The sequence below is a fragment of the Lepidochelys olivacea genome, assembly GCF_965140295.1.
Source record: "Lepidochelys olivacea isolate rLepOli2 genome assembly, chromosome: 9".
Lineage (NCBI taxonomy): Eukaryota > Metazoa > Chordata > Testudines > Cheloniidae > Lepidochelys > Lepidochelys olivacea.
In genome coordinates this window covers 48,075,959-48,090,702 of record NC_140419.1, presented here as the reverse complement: position 1 = coordinate 48,090,702, position 14,744 = coordinate 48,075,959, and the positions used below count along the sequence as shown (strand labels likewise).

Genomic DNA, 14,744 nt, shown 5'->3' with positions numbered 1-14,744 from the left:
GACAGGGGTGTGGTAGTGGTAGGGCCTCCCCCTAGAATTGCATGCAGCTCATCATCGAAGCAGCATGTCTGGGGCTCTGACTCGGAGTGGCCATTTGCTTCTTTGGTAGGCTTGCCTGAGCTCCTTAATTTTCACGTGGCATTGTAGCGGGTCCCTGTTGTAGCCTCTGTCCATCATGCTCTTGGAGATTTTTGCAAATATATTTGTGTTTCATCTTTTGGAATGGAGTTCTGTTAGCACGGATTCATCTCCCCATACAGCGATCAGATCCAGTACCTCCCGTTCAGTCCATACTGGAGCCTTTTTGCGATTCTGGGACTGCATGGTCACCTGTGCTGATGAGCTCGCCACACTGGCCAAACAGGAAATGAAATTCAAAAGTTCCCGGGGCTTTTCCTGTGTACCTGGCTAGTGCATCTGAGTTGAAAGTGCTGTCCAGAGCGGTCATAATGGAGCACTCTGGAATAGCTCCCGGAGGCCAATACTGTCTAATTGCGTCCACACTATCCCAAACTTGACCCGGCGATGTCGATTTCAGTGCTGATCCCCTTGTCAGGGAGGAGTACAGAAATGGATTTTAAGAGCCCTTTAGGACGACAAAAATGGCTTCGTCGTATGGATGGGTGCAGGGTTAAATCAATATAATGCTGCTAAATTTGACCTGAACTCATAGTGCATACCAGGGCTGAGTTCAGTATTTCTGTCATCTGAATGGGCCCCCAAGTTCATAAAAAATCTGATGTTCTCATTGAAGCCTTTTTGTACATGTAATGAATGCTTTGAAAAACAGAGTGAACATTTGGTACCAATGAACACGTCATTAATTGCACAAGACTATTCTATTATTTTCTGGTCTTCACTCACTGACTTCTTGCTACCTTACTGGCTGATTTTTGGACTTCTTTCAGTGCTTTTGCAGCTAAGAGATTTTTCTCCAATGGTAAACAGTAGTATAGATAGTATAGGTACAGCTCCTGAATCTTGTGCTCTGACCTAGTGCCGAGTATATTACTGAAATTCTTTCATCTCAAATTCCAAACTCATATACTGTGTCATGGTTGACTCTGTCTGAACTGCCTATAGTCATCAGTTCTCTTTATCTGCAGAAGGTTGAGAAACTTCATTTTTCCCCTTTTCTGCTTATTTTTTTCTCCTTTCTTCCTAGACCGTTTTAGTTTCCAGAAGTTTAGTGTAGCAATTTAGTTTCTTAACAAATAAAACAAGTTTTTGAAGCATCAAACCACTGCCAACATTGAAATTTTCTTGTACAAGTTTTTCTTCCAAAGCTGTCTTATTTTTCTCAGATCACATTTTTTTTTTAAATCAAGCTTCTTAATACTTAATGTGTTTTGGTCCTCTTATTTTTTTGGTGTTGAAGATTGCTTCAAGTAATGGCCAAAATTCAATCACAAAATGTCTGTCAGTAGACTCTGTAAGTGCTTGTGTGTTAAGGGTACATAGAGCTTGGGGGACGTTAGATAAGCCAAAGATGTTGGAGTTCAAGTTATGCGCTTCCTTCCCTTGTTTTCACTCACAACAAGCACCAACACTATTTGTACTGCTTGGGGAAAGCCCACATCACGTCCAAGTGCAGTATCTGCCTCTTGTTCCCGATCTGTACCTGGGAAAGCCAAGCTCTCCACCGCAAGAAACACCTCGTTGAGGTCATCATGAGGGATAAGTGGGATCCAGGTTGCGGGACCTGCTCCCCCATAATCAACCTAAGTAATTGAGTGCTCCTGTTACTGCAGAGCTCCTTCCTGAGTTTTAAATCCTACATACTTACCAGTGTATGTGCTGGGGACCTTAAGAGTCTTGAGGCCTGGTATCCCAACAGATGCACAAATTACCACTGAGCCTTTCTTGGATGCACAATGTTGATAGCTAGACTCTCAAATGGTCAACTTATATGCGCTAGATCTCCCCGTGCTGTTGATCAGAGTGAGGTCTCTAGACCGACTTATTTACTTCTTCAAATGTTTAAGATACATCTACGCACCAATATGGTGCTCTGTCTGTCTCTTTCTCTCTCCCATAAATTAAAAGTTAAAGCATAAACAAAGGGGGATCTTGGTGGATAGTCAGCTGAACATGAATTCGAAGAGCCATGCTGTGGCCAAAAGGATGAATGTGATCCTTGGATATACAAGTGGGTATCTTGAGTAGAAGTAGGGAAGTACTTTACCTCTATTTGTCACTGGTACAACTGCTGTTGGGACAGTGTCCAATTTTGTTTTCCACATTTCAAGAAGGATGTCGGTAAATTGGAATGTGTTCTGAGAAGAGCCACGAGAATGATTAGAGGATTGGAAAACAGGACTTATTAATGATAGACTCAAGGAGCATAATCTATTCAATTTAAATAAAAAGTTAAGGGTGACTTGATCAGTATATAAGTACCTATATGGGGAACAAAATAATTAAGGGATCTATAATCTAGCAGACAGAGGTATAACAAGATCCACTGACTGGAAGTTAAAGCTAGGTAAATTCAAATTAAAACTAAGATTTTTTGCAGTGACAATAATTAATCATTGGAACAACTTAGCAAGCATTGAGGTGCTTCTCCATCACTGGCTACTTTTAAATCAAGATTGGATGTTTTTCTAAAAAAGATGCTCTAGTTCAGTGGTTCTTAGCCTGGAGTATGTGTACCCCTGTGGGTATGCAGAGGTCTTCCGCAGGGTACATCAGCTCAGCTAGTTATTTGCCTAGTTTTATAACAGGCTGCATAAAAAGCACTAGCAAAGTCAGTACAAACTAAAATTTCATAGAGACAATGACTTGTTTATACCGCTCTATATATTATGTACTGAAATGTAAGTACAATATTTATATTCCAATTGATTGATACTTTCTCATTTTTACCATATAATTAAGCAATTTTTCAGTAATAGTGTGCTGTGACACTAGTATTTTTATGTGTGATTTTAGTAAGCAAGTAGGTTTTAAGTGAGGTGTCTTGCGTATCGCCAAGTTACAAATCAGACTCCTGAAAGGGGTACAGTTGTCTGGAAAGGTTGAGAGCCACTTCTCTAGTTCAAACAGGAATTATTTTGGGGAAATTCTGTGGGCTGTCTTATACAGGAGGTCAGTCTAGATGGTCACAATGGTCTCTCCTGACTATCCGTAGATCACCAAAATGTTTTATGCTTGTATATATGCGTTTTTTTTCCATGGATGGGTAAGCAACCAGGTATTGTTCTTTTAGATAAACGTGCAATCTGTTCTTATCGTGTAAAAGGAAGATTCAAGTACATTTATTATTGAATTAGAACCACTGACTCTAAGGAGACTATTTAGTAAAGGTTATAAGTTAAAGTAAAATTCACTTCTTGCAATTGCTCTGAGAAAATCCAAAAGAACAGCAGATTGCTCTGACCAGTTGTGCTACTTAACCACCTTCCTGGTTAACACGTTGAAGTTAGATCAATTTCCTAATATGACAGTCCTTCATGATTACAGTTTTTTTGGTGATATATTAAGTGTGACTACATGACTTCCTTTTTTCTATATGTATGCTGTCTAACCATTGTGTATGATCAGTTTACCTTTTTTCTGTGGCCATTTATACAGTAGACCTTTCTAAAATTTCCCACCATGGTTGTCTCAGCATCCGAAGTGTTACCACTACTTTACCTGCTCCCCTCCTCTGTTTTTGGGAGATATTCCACAGCTTGCATATGTTTCTGCTTTTAACTTTCCCAAGTAGTAGCAGAGTGAAATTGATTAGGGTTATGAATATGATTAATTTGCACGTTGCCAATTTTCACTTTGCAAAAATCTGAGCAGCAGCAAAGATGCTCAAGTAATCTGTCTGCAGACTGAGGAAGATATTATCACAGCTGTGCATGTTCAGTTAATTTTTGGAAGGTTTTCTTAGCAATTATAAGAGCTAGAAAAAAAACGTTAAATGAATACTCAGATTTTGTAGAAGTTGGCAACACTCATCAAAGAAAGTTTTGTACCTGTGATGGGTGACAGGATTTTTGCGAGCTATGCTCATAGTTACCAGTCTTTTCTTGGAGAGATTCTTCCTTTCCAAATCGATGTCAAATATTTGTTTGGATTTATTTGAAATAAACTAAAGTGCATGCAGCTTCCTGTTTCTTTGGACACCAATATATAGTCTAAATGGCGATCTAATTGCTCGTCTTATCATTACTCCTTTAGAAGACTGGACTCTTCAAGGCCATATTAAGTTAGATGTGTCCAGAGGCATGCAAGCAATGCTAGTCTATCCCCAATAGATTAATTTCTAGAAGACTTACAGAACAACTACATGGAGTTCTGTGCATTTTTTTTATTTAAAGCTTGGACTTGGAAGTACAACGTGAGTCCAAGTTTGGTATGCTTGTGTTACGGAATTGGTTTCTGGGCAGAAGTGCCTAAACTTCCAACTGTCTATGTTCAGAACATTTGGGGTGTTTCTATATAGCTAGTTGTTCTATGTTGAAATGTCCTTAGTAAATCTTTTTTTCTTGTTTCCGTTGCAGTCCATGACTGTTGCATAGGATTTTTGTTACTGTTTTTTCTGTTACTAAAATGAGCTTTTTTGTTAAACTTTTAGTGATTCATAAAAATATTGAGTCTTCAGAAGTGGTCTATTTCTGTTACTATACTTTTGGAGAAAGATTATACTTTTTAATTATTATTCAGAAAGGTAATAATTGTAATAGATTACCTCTCAAGCACCCCATGTTCTTGAAGAATGGAGGAGATAATGTTACCGTCTTACTTTAAAAATGAACTGATTGGAGATAGTATTGGTGCGCTATATCCGTGAGTAGGCATGCATTACTCACTTATAAGGTGGCTCTCTGACTATGGATTTTAAGCTATTGACGTTCCAGTCAGTCATGTGCAGGGAGCATGGGAGACAGTACTTGCAGCACATTTTTAATTACTTTTTGAAAATAAGAATTTCAGGTAAGTCACTTTTTTGGGGCTGGAGTGTAACTTTCAGTCTCACTGCTCATTTTAATGTGTCCTTTACTGGCATGGACTTGTCATCTGCCTCTCTACCTGTTTCTCTGGCTCTCCGTCACCATAGTATCTTAGCTGATACTACCATCCTTGCTCTTCAGGGAGCTGACTGTGCTGCATTCTTGTATCTTCCAGAAAGGTGATGGAAAGATAAAGGCAAACGTTTGCCTTTGTTAGTTTAGAGGTTGAAAGGAAAGGAAACACTAAGAGTAGAAGATAAGGAAGCTGAAAAATAGTATTTTAAATGGGAATCCTTAGTAACTTCCCCATGTATCTAAGCAATTTTTTCCATATCTTTTAATTTGTTTTGTGGTTCGTGAGCATTTTCAATTGCAGAGAGTGTATACAAAAGAGAGTCAGGGTAGGTAAAATTTTTATTCTAAAAAGCATAGGGAAAGGTACATTTGCTTGTTTCTCACCTTGGCTGTCTCCTCTTCTTGGCAGAGAAATTTCTCCATGTCTGTAAACAGTGCTGCTGTCCTGCGGTTGACGGGACGAGGAGGAGGAACGGTGGTAGGGGCTCCTCGAGGTCGAAGTTCCTCTAGAGGTCGAGGTGAGCTGTTTTCTGAAGACTGGGATGATACAGTGGATGGGGGAAAGATCTAGGTTAAATTGTCTGAAAATTGACCACCATTATTTGGATAACACCACGAGGGGATGTGGAATTATACAGCCAAATAAAACTGACAAATTCCTGCCCCCAAGGAACTTTCCATTTAAAGGGCCTAACACAGCAGGGGTTGGCGAAGGAGGGAAAGTGCATGTGGGAGAATGAGGGTTGAAATACCACAAGATCACTAGGAACGCAAGTTACATATCTGGTTCCTCTTTTGTGTGTTTATTTTGTTAAATTATATAAATTTGGATTGAAGGAGAGTGATGAAAGGAACAGTTTTGAGGTGGAATATCAAGGAAAGTGTAAGGTTGCTTGACTCAGGGTTGTAAAGAATATCCAATTATATGAGATGGTATTTGAAAAAGTTTGGAGTCGCTTATAAAAGGAGAGAACAGGAGCATTAATTAAGAAGTTGAAAGGGTTGGTTTTAACTTAAATCTGTGGTTTTCAACTGGGGATACGCAGAGGTCTTCCAAATGGTTCATCAGCTGATCTAGATCAGGGGTGGCCAACCTGTGGCTCCGGAGCCACATGTGGCTCTTCAGAAGTTAATATGTGGCTCTTTGTATAGGAACCGACTCCGGGGCTGGAGCTATAGGTGCCAACTTTCCAATGTGCTAAGGGGTGCTCACTGCTCAGCCCCTGGCTCTGCACAAGCCCTGCCCCCACTCCACCCCTTCCCACCCTCTCCCCGAGCCTGCAGTGTCCTCGCTCCTCCCTCTCCCCCCAGAGCCTCCTGCATGTCACGAAACAGCTGATTGGAAGGTGTGGGGAGGGAGTGGGAGGCGCTGACCTGCAGGGCTACCAGTGGGTGGGAGGTGCTGGGAGCTGGGGGGGAGCGGATGGGTGAGCTGCTGATGTATTACTGTGGCTCTTTGGCAAGGTACATTGATAAATTCTGGCTCCTTCTCAGGCTCAGGTTGACCACCCCTGATCTAGATATTTGCCTAGTTTTACAACAGGCTACATAAAAAAACACTAGTGAAGTCGGTATATACTAAAATTTCATACAGACAAGAACTTGTTTATACTGCTGTGTATACTATACACTGAAATGTAAGTACAATATTTATATTTCAATTGATTTATTTTATAATTATATGGTAAAAATGAGAAAGCAAGCAGTTTTTCAGTAATGTGCTGTGACACTTTTGTATTTTTATGTGTGGTTTTGTAAGCACAAGTAGTTTTTATGTGTGGTTTTGTAAGCACAAGTAGTTTTTAAGTGACATGAAACTTGGGGGTATGCAAGAAACTCAGACTCCTGAAAGGAGTACGGTAGTCTGGAAAGGTTGGAGAGCCACTGACTTAAATGATCAGAAAGAAGTCCTCTATTCTGTGCAATGCCTTAGATAACAAACTGAAAGAGATTAGTGGAGGCATAAGGTCTCTCTTGGCAGTTTATTTTGTTCGCTGATAGCACTTTGTTTTGTCAATTTTACTACTTCACTAAAGTTATTTTCCCTTATTTGTTGGGTCCTTCCACACTGCAGCATTTAAAGCAAATGGGGAAATGTGTCCTCAGATAATGCCAGGGAGGCTCAGGGTAAGGTATAGTACCTGAACTTATTTTTAATTTGTTTTGAAAAACAAAAATGTATTTTTATGTTGATAGTAGCCTTTAATTCTCTAGCCTTCATGAGCACAACAATATGTTTTCATATATTAATAGATGTGTTTTGTTGCATATAGAATGCTAGAAGCTGGAGATGGAAAAGACTTCTTGGGTCATATCCATAGCCCAGCAAGTGCCACATTTTTTCCTCATTCTGTCCCATTTAATTTTAAATGTCCCTTAGTCGTGGTATTGCCACTACCTCCCTTGAAAACAGTTTCATAGCTATTGGATGTACAGAAGTTTTTCCCGATTTGGTTTTAAGTTTTGGTTTTGGTTTCCTCTTATTTCTAATTTTCTGTTCTCCCCTGTAATTCTACTTCTTCTTTGCATCTACATCTTTCAGATATTTGTGGACTGCTATCATGTGCCCCTTCTTGATTGTTTAGCTAAGCTGTATGTATTTAGTTCTTTCATTGTCTCAATAGCCATTCCTGCTGACTCTCTCTAATTTTTTTTTTTCCATTCAAGTTTTTCAGTATCTCTTTGCTAATGAGTTGCCAAGGACTTATTTAAAAATTTGAGGTACAGTTGTACCAAAGAACGAGAGAGAGGGGCTTTTACTTCCTTGTTTGACATGATGCCAGTGTAGCAGAATTGCATCAGCCTTTTCTGATGCCATACTTCATTCTTAACTGAAGTCTAATTTGCTCTGTCTCACCTAAGTGTGTGCTAGTATTACAGCTGTCCAGGTTTCTTTTTCCTGTTGAATATCTGTGTTTTGGACACTTTGCTCAGGTATGTTAGGGTTCAAATTTACAAACAGTTATACTGCATACAGTGCTTGTTGGGTAATAAATAGTCATAGGCTTGGACTTCCAGCTTGCATTTTTCCCCCCAAGTTGAATCTCAGTGTTTTCTGACCTTTTCTTATATATTGAAACCCCTTTCTATTTCTTTACCCTTCCTTTTTTTTTTTTTTTTTTTTTTGCAACTCTTGCATTTCTCTTCCCCTTGGTCACTAACATTTACAATGATCTACTAATTTGTCAGATTCTGCCACCTGTACTCACAGTAACATACCTACTTTTCAAATATTCCAATTGACTTCAATGGCATTACTTGCAAAGTAAGATACTACTCACTGTGAATAAGAGTGGCAGAATCTGGCTATAATCCAACAATTCTTCAGTTCTGTCAAAAATAGCAATCAATTTTGTCTTTAAAAGTCTTCCCCCCCGGTATTTGATCCGTTGTTTGTATAGGGATAGGCATTACATTTTTGGCTTTATAATTAATAGAATCCTTCTTCATTTCTTCTTTGAATATTGCTACTGTATTTCCTTCAGTCTACCACTACCTACCCAGTTTTCAAGATAGCAAAATTTTTGTTCTGAGTTAATCTTTCTTTGTTCAGATGCAAGTTCCTTGTTACTTCAGTTGTCCAGACATCTTTCTTGATTTTAATTAATTTCATCCTCATTTGTTTCACCTGCTTTTTAAATTTCCCTTAATCTTTGCATACCATGTTCATTCTGACGTTCTTTTATTGCCTGTCTCTCCTGCCAAGCTTTAGCTGACTTTTTTTAAATTTCTTCGCTGCCTTTTCACTTCCTGTATAGTTTTATTAACCATTGATCATTGAGCAGTCCACTCCAAATCATATTGGCTACTTCTTGTTCTTTGCGTTTTTTTTAGGACAGTTACAGTTTTTTGGTTTTAAGGTGTGATTTTAGGATTCCCCAGACAACTGTTAATTCAGGAAATAAACTGAGGTTTCTGCAATGACAGAATTCAGAATTATGCTAATAAACCCTTAGTGTTCTTGAAGCTGAAGATGTATATCAATTAGTCTTTGATGAAAATCTGTGCATAGGACTGATGAGAACATTTAATATGCAACGTAAATGTTTTACTCAAGGATGAAGTTCTTCAAGTGCAGCTCTGCTTTGATGAGTGACTGTAAAAATGGTATTGTAAAATTCTATAATGGTTTGTTGCTCAATGGCAATAGTTCCTTAACAGATTTTCTCATTTCAGAAATAAAATGCTTTCTTAATGTTAGTCTTGCAAACTTAATCTGGGTTCTGAAGGTCATTCTGTGTTGCTTGCAGCTTGCTACTCATCATGAGTAATAAAGCTTCTATAGATCTCATTCTGCCCTTGGCTACACCTGTGCGAGCCTGGTGTCTGGAATAGAGTTGCACAAGTGTAACTAAGAGCAGAATTTGGATCTACAGTTGGAAGTTAGTTAAATTTATCTGATGCAGAAGTGAGAATTAATTTTATTTTCTGGCAAGAGTTGGTGATCTGTGGCCAGTATTAGAAAGTTAGATGGGGAAGAATAGGAGAGAAAGCAAAGGCAGAGTCAAGATTGCTGTTGTAACCTTAATTGAGAATTACATATATTTTGAGTGTTTTTAGACTTTTTTAAAATTAAACAATTTATTAACCTTGTTCTTTAAAGAAGAATGTATTTAAAATAAGGTTACCGTTGAAAATCTTTTTGTCAGAGAATAAATCTGTTTGATGAGAGTCTGCCATAGAAATTTTTCTCATCAAAAATATGAACTTTCACTATGGCTAACTTAACTGCCAAATCTAATAGATGACTAGCTATGAGAGAAATAATCTTTCAAAACACAATTTAACAATTAGCAATAATGCCATAATACCCCATTACTTAATTTGGGTGCATTCCATAAATTTCTAGGCATGTACAAGTGGGTTTGTTGCTCTTATGCAGAAGTTTCTTTAGGCTGTTTTAATAAGTGTCAGTAAAATGTTGAGTGAAACAGTATTCTGAAGTGTAACTTTACAGTTAAGTTAGCATTATCAAGGCAGCTTAATCATAAAACCTTCTGCTGGAGGGCGAAATTGCTCGTACCCCTAAAATTTCACATTTTGTGTGGTGTCACTTTAGTTGTGACTAACAAGTTTTCCCAGTTCTAAAGTAATACTCCACAAGCAATCCAAGGTCATGCTCTTGAACTTTCTTTCTAATTGATTTGTTTTCCTGGGAGCTCCCTGTGGATTGTAGTTAAGCTGTGTGCTTTGAGTACTGGAATGTTTACATTCATGAAGGAGGGCGTCAGAGAAGGAAAGGATTTGAGTCTTTGTGGACTGGGCTACAGACTTAGACTTTTTGTTGTTGTTGCTGTTTTCCTGCTCAAGTAAGAGGTCATAACTGAGGCAGCTTGACCCAGCACTGTGCTGCCTATTTATGAACTGAGGCATAGGGATGCTTCTCCTCTTTTTTTTCCATTTTCACTGCCATTTCACAAATATCTAGGCCATTGACAGTCTGAAATTCTATTTTAAAATATCTCTGAGTTGGGAAAATAAATTACAGCCAGATCAATTTTTACACACTGCTATTATGGCAGTTCTTAATACAATTTGACTACATGAACACTCCATGCTAATTTATTTGTGGTGAGGGGATTAGAGCCACATCTACTTTCTACTTAACGTGTATGGTGTGACTAGAGACCCCTGATTGCCTAGGAGATCTTGGTTCAGTTCTAAGCTCTGCTACAGATTTCCTGTGGGATCTTGGGCCGATAACTTAATATCTCTGTGCCTCAGTTCCCCATCTGTAAAATGGGGATAATACTTGCTTTGTCTTGTCTGTGTAGATAAGCTCTTCAGGGCAGAGACTCTCTTACTATATATATGTACAGCACCTAGCATATTGAGGCCTCTAGGTACTACTGTAGTACAAATAATAAGAGCAATGCTCCCCACTTCCATTTATAGTGTTTTGAAAAACGCCATGTTTTTTGTCCTTTTCCTCTATCTTTGCATTAGAGAGGCTTCTGTACTCTTCATTCTGCCTTTGAGATATCAGATAGGCCTTGTGTTCTGTGCTTTGTCTATTCCACATTACATCAAGACTGTCAGCCTCAGGTACTCTAGACTTCTCTTTCACTCCACTTCCATAAGAAAATAGGGAAGGTTGGAGAACTTGGCCACAGGAGAGTCAATTAGGGGGCAAGCTAGGGTTGAACAAAAACAGTTAACTTATTTATAAACTCATTTTGCCCTTTCTGCACTAGGTACAGTCTGTTTACAATCATATTTGCTAAAACATTTTCTAACACATACAATGCAACATGTTTTTTAGTCAAGACATGGCTTCAGTATCTTTGACTACCATATGACCGTTTGCTGTTAATCTTTTTTTCAGGGTAATGGCGCAAGCCTTGATGATCTTTTTCATGTATTCTGCATGTGTTCGTAAACTAAGTTTGTCTTTTTGGAGTATAATATAAGGCTAATGTGCTTCAGTGTCAATACTGCCAGTATTCTAGCATGCACTCTGTTTATACTGACCTATTGCATATTACCACATATTTATACACTTCAGTTTTCTGCTTCAGTTAGTTTCTTCTAGTTTTTCTATAGCTCTGTAGAAACTGATTTGACACATCTTGATTATCTTTTCTGTGTGGTACTTATTACGTCTTTCTCTTTTGTGTAAAATCTGTTTGTTTAATAATGGAACTGTTACATAATAGGCCAAGTTTCTTCTCTTCTTCTTCAGTCTGTGCTATTTCACCTCCTTTCCCCGTGTTCTGTGTAGCTCTTCTGTGCATTACTTGGTGTGCTGGACTATAACCAAGACTCCAATTACCTTATTTCCAAATTCCCAAAAGTTATTTCATGTTCACCTTAAACCTTCCCTATTTGGCAGCCTGTTAATTTGTCCTCCTTCATGCACAGCTCCAAACATGGTGATGAAGTATGGTGTACAAGCTTGTGAGAAATGATGTCTCTTGAAATGTAGATGTTAATTTCCAAAATCAGTTGCTTGGGAAAAGTTTAGCTTTGAAATATTAAGTGAGTGGATTTAAACACCAATACTATTCTCACGAGATGGAGGAAAGACTTGCCTACTGTCAGGTTGCAGTGTCTCATTAAGGAGAAGATTAATAAAATGAGGTTACATTCACATTAGAAAGGGGAAGTAAAGTTCTTCTTACAAACATTTTTCTTTGTTTTTTTGTCTTTGCAGGCAGAGGCCGAGGAGAAAGTGGTTTCTACCAAAGAAGTTTTGACGAAGTGGAGGGTGGATTTGGGCGAGGAGGAGGCAGGGAAATGCACAGATCTCAGAGCTGGGAGGAAAGGTAACAAAAGCCTAGATTTTAAAATATACTGTAGATGCACGTGCTTGGATCCCATGCTTGCACCCTTCATCCACAAAAGATATTTCAGAAAGGCTCTGTAGGAATATGTACTGGTTGATTGTCTTGGAATTTCTGAAGTGGAGACCATATAGTAATGTTGCTAGAATCCCAGCTGTTACAACAAAAACACTGTTCAAAAGCTTATATTGCTGATTACTTGTGGGCATGAACAGAGCACAGCTGTGAGAAACTGAGGTGTTCTAGAAACCGTCATTTCCATTGTAGCTATCTTTGGGAGAAAGTTTGTGTAGCTCTTGGAGAGAGGGCTCTTCTGTTAATTTTAGCCTTTTGTCTGTTTGCAATGCATTAAGCCTAGATTTTTAAAGGTATTAAGATGCCTAAAGATCTAGATAGGCTCCTGTTGGCATTTTCAAAAGTATCTGGGCACGGAACTACCCTTAAAATTTTGGCCCCATAGCTCTAGTGAGAGAGAGGAAATGTGCGAGAGTTGCACCTGAAATGATGGCAAGCGTCCAAAGCCTTGTTTGAAACTTTTATTCTGCCTTTCTAGGGGAGACAGGCGGTTTGAAAAACCAGGGCGAAAAGATCCAGGTAAGATATTGTTAATATATATGTACATATGCCATACTAAACCTTATGTTCCTGGTCTACTACTTTATGTAAGGTTCATGTACCTGGGTCCAGACTCCTCTAAAATGCGCTATCAAAAAGTTCCTTAAAACATTCTTTAAGCTCTTGCTTGTTCTTGCTTTGTTTGAGTCCTCTTCATTAGGAATTCCTTGAGGTTCCCATCTTTATATTGCTTCTGACAGAGAGCAGTTACACATTTTTGAAGTTGTAACAAATCCTCCACTTGAACTTCATCTGGAGCTTGCTGCTTACTTGGGGCAAGCCAGTCCGAACACACACACGTGTGTTCCATTCTTGGCACTAACTTCAATTTGGTTCTGAGGGCACATTCAAGGTGGCAGTGTTTGTCATGTAGATCCTGAAGTATATGACATCTGACTATCCAAGCAATTCTGTCCACCATACTTTTTGATGGATTTGCAATTAGTCAGGATGCTCTTGCTGTTTTTCTCTTGATATACCTTCTGGAACCTATAACAGAGTATTTTCAGTGAGAGGTTCTTGGCTGTGGAGCTCTTTCCTTTCACAGGAAATTAGTCAGAGCCATTGTCTAGCCCAGAGGTGGGCAAACTATGGCCTGTGGGACCGTCCTGCTGGCCCCTGAGCTCCTAGCCTGGGGGGCTAGCCCCCAACCCCTCCCCTGCTGCCCCCCTCCTCTGCAGCCTCACCGCGCTGCCAGCGCAACGCTCTGGGCGGCAGGGGGTGACCTCCTGGGGCAGCGCAGCTGCAGAGCCCAGCCTGACCTGGTGCTCTGTGCTGTGCGGCTGTCTCTCCTGGTGCAGCCGCGCTGCCAGACACCGGTGCTCCAGGCACTGTGGTAAGGGGGCGGGGTTGGATAGAGGGCAGGGGAGTACTGGGGGTGGTCAGGGGTCGGGATAGGGGTTGGGGCAGTCAGAGGGCAGGGAACAGAAGGGTTGTATGGGGGCAGATGTCCTGGGGTGTGTGGGCAGTCAAGAAGGCGAGAAGGGGTTGGATGGGGCAGCTGTGGGCGGTCAGGGGACAGGGAGCAGGGGTCCGGGGGGGGGGGAAGGGGGGCAGTCAGGAAGGAGAAGGGGGTTGGATGGTATGGTGGTGGGCAGTTAGGGGTGAGGGGTCTGGGGGCAGTTGGATAGGGCAGGAGTCCTGGGGGGGGGGGGCGAGAAGCAGCGGGGGTCGGATAGGGGGCCGGGCCATGCCTGGCTGTTCAGGGAGGCACAGCCTCCCCTAATCGGCCCTCCATACAATTTCAGAAACCCTATGCGGCTATCAGGCCAAAAAGTTTGCCCGCCCCTGGTCTAGCTATTTTTAAGGTACAGTGGAAGAGGTACCGGTTGTCTTATTTGAAGTGTTATAAGCTAAGATGGCTTTTTGGTGAGTGGATGGGGAAGGCTTGGGGCAGAAAATACGTTGCCTGTTGGGAGGGGAAGTTTTCAGAAGCACAAAGGGCATTTAAGGGTCCAGTTACTGTAAGTCAATAGGACCTCAGTGTCTAACAGCCCTTTATCTCTGAAAGCCTCACCCCTTTAGGGTCAGTAGGTGTGTATTGCTAATTTTGCAAGGGTGCCATGGTGATAGGTGTCTTAAAAAAGGCTTGTAATCGCCATCTGATTTTCAAAGCCCTCTGAATCTCCTCTTCAGGTATCTGAATTGATTATCGTGTTGTCTTAAGGTTGCTTAATTTTTTGGTTCCTAAGGTTTTGGCTCAAAAGATAACAAAATTAAGCGAGGTGTCCCTGACTCTGCCCGACCTTCTTTTTTCTGTAGGAGACATTGCTCCTAAGAATGACCAATTAGGGTTCATTTAAGGTTGTCTACATCTAACTTCATC

General features: G+C 40.2%; 1 protein-coding gene across 4 annotated transcripts in view; it reads left to right on the top strand.

Moving 5' to 3' along the window:
• GIGYF2 (GRB10 interacting GYF protein 2) overlaps nucleotides 1-14,744 on the top strand; it is a 148,684-nt gene that overhangs the window by 46,283 nt on the left and 87,657 nt on the right. For 3 of the 4 annotated variants that reach the window (XM_084638197.1, XM_084638196.1, XM_084638198.1), the window contains 3 exons: nucleotides 5,431-5,539; nucleotides 12,175-12,286; nucleotides 12,858-12,898. In XM_084638197.1, coding sequence (XP_084494323.1) covers nucleotides 5,431-5,539; nucleotides 12,175-12,286; nucleotides 12,858-12,898 — 262 coding nt within the window. The remainder of the gene's footprint in view (nucleotides 1-5,430; nucleotides 5,540-12,174; nucleotides 12,287-12,857; nucleotides 12,899-14,744) is intronic. The other variant, XM_084638199.1, reaches the window with a different exon arrangement.